Here is an 11,365-nt window from a genome sequence, read left to right as displayed (position 1 = left end):
CTATTATGTCCAGTATGCAGTGGATAATTTTTATTATGACTTTCTGCTGTTATGAAGATTACTGCTGAGGCATACACACCATTCTTCAAGATGGAAGTAAAGATGGAAGTCAGAGAGCCACAAGAAATAAGGACCGGGGAGAGTCACTGTCAAGAGCTCATGTTGTGCACTGTTCTACGTCCAGCTGCTTAAATACATTGATGCACAGTCACCCCTCGGGATTCACAGTCCCACTTGACATACGGAAAACAAGGCCTAGAAAGTTTAAGAGCATCTTATTCAAGACCCTGTTCTGATAAGCACTAAAATCAGAGTATAAGCTGACAGTCACCAAAGAATTCAAACCCCCAACCCCCATAAAATGCTCCAATAAACAGTGAAGACCTGCGGCAGAGATGAGGGCGAGGGGTGGAGAGCAGTTACTTCCTGGCCACTGAGGCGAAATTTTAGGGTCCTTGTTCTCAGTTCTAATTTTGTTTTCTTTTCTCCAAAGGTGACTTAATATTATAAATGATTTTAACAACACTTTAACTACTAAAATACAGTAAATATTTACTAGAGAATATAATATGAAATCAGGGAATTCTCGTTAATTATTTTTGACATAGGAAAAAAGGTTTTAATGTTATTTCCTTGGAGAAAATCTCTCAAATTCAGTTATGGAAATGGTGCAGATACCTGTATAGGTGAGAGAGAGCGAGCGCGTAATTGTTAAAGAGGACATTCAAGTTAATGCGTGAGCAATGGATTGGAGAGTACACCCGATATTTATTAGACTTACTCATCCTACAAGTCTGTTTAAATAGGCATTAGCGCCCAACGCTTCCAGGTGAGACCCATTAAGTAGCTCGCTTCATTTGTTAGACCAAGGGAAAGGTAGCACTTAGCACCGGGGTGAGACACACTCACCCAGCTTCGGGATTTGTCTAACAAGCCACGTTACCTCGTTGGTCCTGACATGCAAAATGATCTGTGGGGAACAAGTGTGTTGGCCGTTCGATACTCCAGGAGCAATGAAGACGGCCATAACCATACGCATTTTCAGTCATTTGCAAAACGTTTAACGCTGAGACATAATCTGCGTGTGTTTCTTTAGGTACACCTGCTTCGTAGTTTAACGATGTAAGCTGGAGATGGAGCAGAAGCTCAAGTGTCTCGCAGCTGTAGTGGGGAGATTCATCCGGTGAGGGTGTGACTGCGTCTGTCCGACTAGGAGCCTCTGGAGTTCTCTGACCTTAACATAGACAGTCTGACAAAAGCTGGATGATAGCAACTACTGGCTGTTTTTCAAATTTAGGGGGCAATGTAGCAGCCATTTTTATTTGTGGAATTTGTAGTAGGTCACTTTTGTTGGTAAAGTGAATTGAGTAGCATTTTAATTACCTATCTCACACCCACTAGGTATTAAGCTGACCGCAGACACTGCAGTATGTTTATCTTCATATGCCCATTACTAAACGGTGCCAATTATAGAGTCCAACAAATATTTGAAGAAAGAACAGCAAGAATTAATTCACTTTCATTTCATTTATAACTTGATTCCTATGACAAACTCATTTTGGAATAGAGACTCTAATTAGGCTATTTTACAGATAATGCAAATTATGTTTGGAGAAACATTACTTCATTATCCAAATTCTTTTCCAGATGACACAACCTGTTTTTGTTTTAATAGAATCTTCTTCCCAATTTTTCATCTTGGTAACTTTTTTAAAATTTATTTTCAGTTTTTTTTTTTTTTTTTTTTTTTAGCTCCCACAAACTGCACGTCCCGGCACCTGTAATGCAATAAGAAACATGTAGCTATAACTAACCAATATTTGCAGATCAACACAACATGCTGTTCGTGTTTCTTCTAAAGCTAACATAGATGTTGTGTCAGATTTGCTTCGCTGATCTGTCTAGCTGCTGTGTGAAGCCGTCGCTGATTAAAAAATTCAGTGGCAGTTAAATTCAGCATCTGCATGACCGTCTTCCAGGTGATTAAGAACTATGTGTTCAGAAAGGTACAAACGGTTACCCTTTGGGTGGGATTAACAAGGGTTATGTAATTTGGACTAAACCTTGAATTATGAGAATTAAAAGGAACAGAGAAGGAGAATACTCCAACCGAGTGAGTAATGCAGCATGCACTTGGGAGACAGCAAACTCTTGAGGAACATGGGCCTTGCACGTGTGAGCTGACCTGGCGTGGAGAGCAGGCAGCTCAGTGCCAGGCACAAAAGTCAATGGCAGTGTGTGAAGATGACCGCTGTGAGATTTCTGAATGACTGCCAAGAGGCTCAGACATTAATGGACAGAGTGTATGCAAAGGTATGCAAATCCTGATTACGCCTGGTCAGGCTGCTTAAGGACCAGACTGTAATGCCTGCAAGACAAAGAGCTACTCAAAACAAAATTCTCATCCAGCAACAGTAGAACGCATAGCACACACGAGTAATGCAAATGCTACCAGTTCTTTGTTTTCTTCTGGGCGGAGTGGGGCACAGGCAGGCTCCTCACGATGAAAGATACCTGGTTCTGCAAGACACTTCTATCCAGTGTCCTGCGCAGCATTGGGGATATACCTTCACCTCTCCCAGGCAATGTTTCCTGATTCAGAAAGTGAAATGTTTGCTTTCAGGATCAATGTTGCAAGGATTCATTAATAATTCAGTGCATTGTCAAAACCAAGCATTTCAGCAGTGAGAGTTCTTTCTTGCTCTTTCTCCAGATTTCATGAGTGCCTTCGTTTTGGGGCATCAGAGGTCCATGGGCTACTGGTTTCGTAACACATGTGTCTATTCACCCTTAGTCCTGACTTAGACTTTGTCTACCACAGTGTCCACTTCTTAAATTCAGGGCTGAGGTGTTGCTGTGTCCCTAACTGCCCGACGACTGAGCAGACTAATGAGTAGGAAGTGCATCAATGAATGATCAAAGTCTTCACAGCATGAAGCAAAATGTGTGTAGTTCTATGCCAAAAGCACAATATCGGTTTAGTTCAAATTTCTTTTAATCTTCACTTCACTTGCGCTGTCTCAAACTGTATTTGTGGACCAAGAGTCACTGTTTGCAAGTTTTCTATTTTATAAATCAGTCCCTGAAGAACAGACCTTCTAATCTATAGCTTCAGACTTTATGCAATTACCACAGAAGGTCTCTCAATAAAGCAATTTTGCTCTTGTAATTTTGCAAGACCCTTTAAAGATGTATTCGAAAAGTACCAGTAAATAGAGAAAAAAATCACACCAAGTGAAATTCGAACAGATCACTTGTTTTTCCCAAGTCCTTCATCTTAGCTGGGGGCAAACAGCAGGGCAGTTGCCCGAGAAGCGGACACACTGCCCTACTTCAGCACGTGCCGGCGCTCTGACAGAGCAGCCTCTCAGGCCCATGGGCCCCAAGGAGACCCCGTGCCTCGGGGAGGCTGACTCGGGAAGGGCGGGGCAAAAGGCATCAAAGGAGACAAAGGTGTTTCCAACTACCAAAACCGTTTCACTGAGTAATTTTTTGCACGGAAACGTGTTCTGTGTAACGCAGCCCCACGCTCCTTAGAAAGTCCGCGGTGATGTGGGGGATTAGAAAGACGAATGCAGTGACTGTGCATGCCGGTGGGGCCTGGGAACGCGAAGTCACAGCACCCTTGTTCTCCTTGATGCCCGCAGCTTTCCCGCATTGGGTGGAGAGGCTGAACGACACCCAGCTAGACAGCGGCAGCCCGCTGCGGTGGGAGTGCAAGGCAGCCGGCAAGCCGCGGCCCGCCTACCGCTGGCTGAAAAACACCGCCCCGCTCTCGCCTCAGGTACTGTGCCAGCGCCCTCCCGTCCCGGGTAAGCTCTGCAGGCCCGTGCAGGACAAGCTCCTCCTCACTCTCGGGAAGCCTTTGCTTACCGATGGCTTGGCATGTGTTGGCGTCGAAAGGTAACGCACATACGAAACAGCTCGCTTTGTCTTACTCCGTCCCTTTCTCAGCGGTGCTGTCCTGCTTTTTATGGTTTTATTCAATCCTATGAAGTCATAGGAAACGGTCAGCAATTTTTCCCGACTCTGCTACTTGTAGCTGCTTTCTGGAGATAGCCTGCTTGTGGCTCTCACTTTGCGATAACGGAATGAATCCTCGGCAGGAAGGTGACGGGTCCAAGATCACGGAGGTATGAAACGGTGAAGTCGAAATAGAGTTCTACTCTGTCACGTTCTGGGCAGGGCCTTTCCGTGACGTCTCTGCTGCCGGTAGACACAAGTGACCTTTCCGTCAGTCTACTGCAGGCCTCTGACACATAGCTACTGCACGTGAAAACAAATCAATTTTATTTAATTTCAAAATAATAGGTCAGTGATGGGTCAGAATTTTTCCTAACTGCCTGCCTCGTTGCGGCTCGGCAGAAAGGGCAGAGAAGGAACAGCTCGGGCTGGCCGGCGTGGAGGGAAGTTTCTGCGGTTGAAATCCCGCTCGTGTCCGTGACGTTCTGCCTCTCCCGGGGCTTTTACAACTCTGGGTTTCAGTTTGCCCCTTTGTAAGATGAGACTGGATCTGGCGGCCCCGCAGGCCTACCCAGCCCTGCAGGCCCTTGTTCAGAAGCCATGAGGTTGACGCGAGACACGGTCACCCACAAGGACAGACCCAGATGAGAACTATGGAGCTGCTGAGGATAAGTGTGTGTGTGTGTGTGTGTGTGTGTGTGTGTGTGTGTGTGTGTGTTGGGGGTGGCAGGCGTTGACTCTTCGCCCCTGTCTCCCGTCCTCCGGACACCCGAGAAGCCTTGAGAGGGGACAGTGCTGTCCTGTACCTACTCCCAGTGCCCAGGGAAAGCAAATCCCACCGGCAGCTGGCACAGCTGGCACAGCTGCCGGTGCACCCTGCTGGGAGAGTGATGCCTGCTGCCGAGGCACCTCTGTTGATGGCTTCAGCGCTCTGCCCACTGAAGCGAGGCGAGTGGCTTGCTGGGCCTGCAGCACACCTACATGCCCGGTGGCTCAGCAGCATTTAAACTTTAGATTCTGCTTCTGAAACGGGCTCTGGCCGCCGTCACCTCGCTTTGCACACGCTCAGCTTCTGACTTGTGCACTTCTCCGTCTCCTCAGGAAGCTTATGCTTTCTGGTCCGTAGTGTAAACAGCATTTCATGTACAGCCTGGGCTTCGTGTGTTTGTTGGAAGAGAGAGAAAAGGAGACTCGCGAGGGCCTCTCGTGCCGACCTGGGCTATTTTTAACCTTGAGCCCGCGTGTCTCCGCCCCCTGTGCTTTCTCCCGTGGGCGCACCTGCTTCTCCTTTGTGAAGGTTGTGTCAAGTCCACGTGAGAGCATTCCCCGCTGATTGCACTCCACACGCTCAGCTAGTCGGCCAAACAAAAGCTGAGCGTCAACAAAACTGCAAGTAAAACTCATAAGAAATGCACAAAAATATATATTTTAGAAGAAATATTACAATTTGCAAGATGACTTATAATCAAATGGAAGGCGGTATATCTACGTTGCTAAGTTGTCAAATAACTCAGCGGCATTAATAGGAGGTTTTTTGGTCGAGTGCTCAACTGCAGACTCTATGACGTGTTCACTCTTTCTGTCTAACTTTTGATATTCCATTACAGAGTAGAGTGGAGATGGTTAACGGAGTATTGGTGATCCACAATGTGAATCAGTCAGATGCTGGAATGTACCAGTGTGTGGCGGAAAATAAATACGGAGCCATTTACACGAGTGCTGAGCTGAAGATTCTGGGTATGCAATTTCTAAGTAAATAAACAGAAACATAGTGCCAGGCTCCAAGTCTCACCATACTGAAGTTTTATGATGTGACTATAAAAACCTATTTTATGTCTTGAAAAGAAATAATGTCTTGCTGATATACTTTTCTGTAAGCTTTAAGGGACAAGTTTATATTGTGTATAGCTTGTCCCACAACTTTTTATGAGGTTTTTCTAACTAGTTTTAGTCAAAAGATGTGCACACTATGTCTTTTCTATGACATTTCAAAAATCTGTAGGAAATATATGTCAGCTTTCAAGGTAGACTGTCTTGAGGGTAGCAGATAAGAAGGTGCAATTCCCAGCAGCCTCTCCCTGCTTCCACAGCAAAGCGTAATATTTCCCCAGACAGCCACAACCCACCAGTACTCGGTGACTCCTGCGAAGCCAGGCTCCAGGGTTAAGCACCCAGCGCCCCGGGGCGTGAGCCAGCACTGTCCTTCCACAGCAGGGGAGAGCCCCTCTGAGGCCCGCCGGGCACCCCAGGGTTACACTGATAACTTGTGCCAGCCCCCTAAGTAATGCGGAAAAGGTTCCAGTCAGTGGAAGAGGCTGCCCAGCCCGACCATGTTCTTGGATCACAACAATGGATTTCCCTTTTCCTCCTGGTGTTCTCCTGAACTTTGGGGTTTGGGATGCTTATAACAGCCCCCCCCCCAAAAAAAATTCTTTTGAAGACACATGTCGTTTGTAATTAAAGGTTCAGGATCTTCCCCGTCGGGACTTGTGCCTATACGGCCCCACCACCAAAACACCCCAGATCACCCCTACTCCCCCCATAGCCCACTGCCCCTCACCCACCCTCCCCCTCTGGAGCCTCAACTCTGCAGTTAGAGTTCTAGGGTTTGTGATAGTTGGGCTGTATCTGACCTTGCTTCGCCTCTCTGTATCCCACATGCAAGTGACACAGTTTGCTGTTTGTCTTCTTGCTTATTTCACTACGCCAGTCACCTCCAGTTCCGTCCATGTGGCCACCAGTGACAAGTCTATCTTATAGCTGAGTAGCTGTGGGGATCTTCCTGGATCCTAATATGCTCCCAGTCCGGGAAGACCCCCACGACTGCTCGCGGCACTGAGGCCGTTCCCGTAGGTCGGCTGTGATAATGGCGCCGTGGTGAGCACAGGTGTGCACGCTCTCTTCCGGGGAGTGCGTTTGTGTGCTGCAGGTAGACACCTGTTAGTGCAGCGGCTGGGCCATGGCGTAGGTACCTGCGACACTGTGTCTAGCACCGAGGCCGATCAGTTCACTCCCATCAGCAGAGGAAGAGGGCTCCTTGCTCACCGCATTGTCTATGCATCTCCACCAGCGCTCGCTTCCGGCCTCTCTGAGGCCCTCCGTCACCACACCAGTGCTAGCTCACTGTCATTCTGATTTGCATTTCTCTCCAGGTAAGCGAGGAAACCTTTCCCTCACTCTTGGGGAAAGAGCCTCCTTAGCGTTTTGCCCCTTTTGATCGAGGTGTTCCCTTGTATTGAGTCGCGTGAGATCTTCATAGGTCTTGGGGGCAGCCCCTCGCCAGTCGTATTTTCCCTCGCTCAGCGGATGTCGTTTCGCCGTAGTAATAGTTTCTTTCGCTGTGAGGAAGCTTTAGTTTGATGCAATCCCATAGTTTATATTCTGGTTTCTTTTTCTTGATCTTAGAGACAAACCCGTGAGCCCGATTATGAAGCCTGCCTCTTGGCCTGCTTTGCGTTTTCTTCTACGCATTTTGCGGTTTTCAGTCTGGCATGCAAGTCTTCTGTCCACTTTGAGTTAATTTCTGCGAATGGTGTGAGACAGCAGCCTAGTGCCATTCTTCTGTGTGTGCCTGCCCAGCTCCCCACGCTATTTTTGAAGCACCCTCCCTTTCTCTTCTATATAATCTTGGCTCCTTTGTTACAGATTACGCAGCGATGCCAGGCCCAGAGCGCAGGCACACACCCCTCTTGGTGTGTACAGGTGTGCACACCACGCCAAGATACTATCAGTAATTGTAGCATTTTTGTAAATGCTTATTGACTCTAAGTTAAAGATCTTTTCAATTTTAGTCACCAATTTCAGTAGCAATAACTATACAGAGGGAGCTTACAGATGTGGGGATTAACTATACAGTATTGCTGGGATTCACACATTGGGGTGTCTCAAATGGTAATCGCACAACTTCAGTAAATTTGAGCATGTACATAGAAAAACTAAGAAATATCTGGAATTGTTTGACTTGGAATGCGTGTCTCAGAGTATAATTATAGATATGGTACCTTTCAGATGCACGTTTAGATTCAAGAGTCTTGCTAAAAGAATAGTAAAACAATTGGAATGTAATAAATGATTAGAACTAGTGAATCATTTTAAGCAATCTATACAATTTTGATAGAATTTTAATTACAGTTGGAGTCGATCATCATATTGAAGCATCTTACATTCTGAAACAGGCTTTGGCTGTGAGCCACACAGAAAGAATAACCAGTCAAATATGCGATTGCTCTGTAGCACCTTTACCGTGGGTGCATATCTATATTATCAAATGTGCTCCCCCCAAAAAAACCGTGTGAAATTGTGATGAATCGTCCATTAGACCTGGGTCACTACTTACATAAACCTTTCTCATTCCATAGCCTCAGCTCCCACTTTCGCACTAAATCAACTGAAGAAGGCAGTCATTGTCACCAGAGGCCGAGAAGTCTCCATAGAGTGCAAACCCCAAGGCTCTCCAAAACCAGCCATCTCTTGGAAGAAGGGAGACAAAGCAGTTAGAGTGAACAAAAGGTTAGAAATCTATTTCATAATTCAGATGTGCAAAGCATGTGAGAATCTTGAGAGCTATTGAATGAATTGATTGAAACACGGTTTTGCCTTTTGATTTAAAAATTACTCAAAGTCCGGCTTCAGCATGGTCAGAATTTCTCCTTCGCGGTACTACAGCACCAGTGGAGACTTTTTGGGGTTACAAAGAAAGCCGGTATTTCCGTTAAGCTAGTTAGTTTTGGTTTTCATTTGAGTATGCATATTTGGGGGTTCATGCACAAGTTATGAGAATTTTTAAGAGTCACATTTTCATTCCGGTGTTCATTTTTAAATGATATAAACATACTCTGGGATTTTCTGGTATCACTTCCAGGTGATGCCTTGACTGTGTTGCCGTCTTGATCATAATTGTGTCGATGCAAAATAGTATAGGGTTACGCTTATTGCCACAGGAAAAAGGGATGTGTTGGTAGTAGTTAACGTGTAGACTTTTGTCTTTGGCAAGTCAAATATTTGCCTTGACTGGCCAAGAGAATCACAGGTGCATAAATGGTGAAAAGTGATGTAAGAATGCAGTCATAACCAAAGGTCTATATAGGCCAAAGTTACAAGGATAAAGGATATATACCTTGACATTTATGTGTTGTGTTGTTATAAACACATCTTATATTCAGTCTGTTACGTCATTTATATAATTACATTGTTAAAGTTATTTAAGTCGGCATCAGGGGTCTGTTTGAACAATTCTCTAGGGAACTGTGGGGTGTTACAAAATATTTGAAAAATATCTTTATTTCCCACTCATATCTGAGAAACACTGATTCGGATGAAATCATTTGTGGCATGACTGGGTTCATTTCAGGAGCAAGTATCCATGTGTCTTGGAAAAGGTGGTCAGTAGACTTACCTGATGGACATACTAGACATCTGTTTTCATGGAATTCTCTTTCTTGCTGAGCACTGGAGAACATATTACAAGTGAGATCGCTGTCACATGGGGTCGAACTGCAAGTCTTTTAATTATTGCTCTTAGAAATATGAGGGAGAAAAGACAAACCTGTTACAAAACTTATTAAGGTACAAAAAAAATTGTATAGTGAACAACACCACAATTATATTGCTTGGTTATTGATTTCTTAGAATGCATTGAAAATTTTATATCGCCAGAATACTCGCTCACATGAGCCAAGCCATCCCTTTTCCAAGAGCATTCGGCTGCAGTGTGCTGACGGCAGCACAGGAGCCCTGCCCACTCATTTCAGTTCAAGCCAGAATGTTCCTCATCACTTATTCACAGGCCCCACATTATACCTTTACATAGCAGGTGGTATCTCTTTTGTCATAGCAAAGTATTGAGAGACAAGATCATGAATTTACTGTTACAACAGAGATGAGCATGACGGACTTTTTGTTTTCTAGAAGTTGGAAAACAGAGTTTCTGAATTTTCTAGTTTCTTGTTCCCTTTTCTCCTCAGTGCTAATCTCTTCCCAGATGGCAATATTCTGGTCAAGGTGTCAGTCCGGAAGGAGGTCAAGTGGGAAATATTCATGTTTTCATTGTGTTCATGTAAACAAAACTATTCCACATTTACTTAGTGCTTTGCCTGCCCATGCTCTATGGTTAGGTCTATAAACTGGTTTATTTAATAACCAAGTCCAAAGGCAGTATGAAAATAACACACACATTTGCAAAATACCATTAGTCCTGGTGTATAAATTGTTGCTACCTTGAGAAGGCCTGGTTTCACAAAGAGAACAATGTAGTTGAATTTGAAATACATACCTATTTAAATATTAAAATGAGAGCACGATTCAAATAATAATGGGAAGAATTCACAAAGCATATAAGAAGACACATGGATAGCTATTTGGAAACTCTATATTTTAAAAATATAAATGGAAAATGAAGTTTAGATAGATAGATGTTACACATATATTATCTCTCTCTATATATTATACCTTTCTTAAAATAGGATTTCAATCGCATTTAACAACTATGTTTTTATAAAATTTTAGATTTTCTTCTATAAAGCACACCAACCATTTGATCATGTAAATTCAAATGAAAAGGGCATTATCAGAAACTTGGTAAAGCTTTGCAAATTTTTATCATGTGTATCTCACAATGGGGCTATATATTTAAATCATGGTATGTTTGATTGAAATCACATATAGCAATATGTTCCCCATTCTTTCAACCTACAACTGGTTAAAAAATGCCAAATGAATTAGCCTTCTCGTGTGACAATCTTCACAATTACTTTCAGTTCTTTCCAAATTAAAGATTGGATCAGCAAATAGCAGCTCCCTCTATGGGCAAATAAAGACTAGAAATAGATAAAATTATACCCAGCATAAAATTAGATCCAGAGCAACAGCATAAAGTACAATAGAGAATTTTAATTATAAAATGAATACCTTCTAGTCGCCTGAAAACATGTCAAAAACTCAGAAGAAAAAAAAGTTGCATCTGGAATGGACTGTGATTTGGGGCTATACCACCCACACTCTGTTCTAACTGAGGGAGCACAGACAGACACCTGGAAGCCTGGAAGTCACTGGCTTTACAGCTGAAATTTGACTAATCACCTGGGTTTGTCTCATTTGTGTAGGATGGGGTCTCCAAACACCGTGTCTTTTGGATTTTTCATGAAGGAAGTACATATTCACTACCCTAAAATACAAAGTCTGATAAGTAATAACTAGACCATAATAGGACTTTTTAAAAAAATCTTACAAATGAGTGGGATCCTTATCTATTACACAAGATGTCAAGCATTTGGCTCAGAGTGGTCCCTGTAGAGTCTACATGAACTTGGGTATGTCAGAACGTGGTTTGTGGGTGCGGGTTGCATATGTTACAGAATGAGATGTTTACGTCACAGAATGGCCAGTGTGAACCATAAATGAGGCG

General features: G+C 44.0%; 1 protein-coding gene across 1 annotated transcript in view; it reads left to right on the top strand.

Moving 5' to 3' along the window:
- Positions 1 to 11,365, top strand: part of CNTN5 (contactin 5) — a 213,364-nt gene that overhangs the window by 50,313 nt on the left and 151,686 nt on the right. The window contains exons 4-6 of the mRNA XM_004689429.2: positions 3,648 to 3,784; positions 5,571 to 5,700; positions 8,322 to 8,472. Of these exons, the coding sequence (XP_004689486.1) occupies positions 3,648 to 3,784; positions 5,571 to 5,700; positions 8,322 to 8,472 (418 nt within the window). The remainder of the gene's footprint in view (positions 1 to 3,647; positions 3,785 to 5,570; positions 5,701 to 8,321; positions 8,473 to 11,365) is intronic.

The sequence above is a fragment of the Condylura cristata genome, unplaced genomic scaffold (genome assembly GCF_000260355.1).
Source record: "Condylura cristata isolate star-nosed mole 26May11 unplaced genomic scaffold, ConCri1.0 scaffold00025, whole genome shotgun sequence".
NCBI lineage: Eukaryota > Metazoa > Chordata > Mammalia > Eulipotyphla > Talpidae > Condylura > Condylura cristata.
Note: the sequence above shows the minus strand (reverse complement) of the source record. Positions and strands in the feature narration are given on the sequence as shown.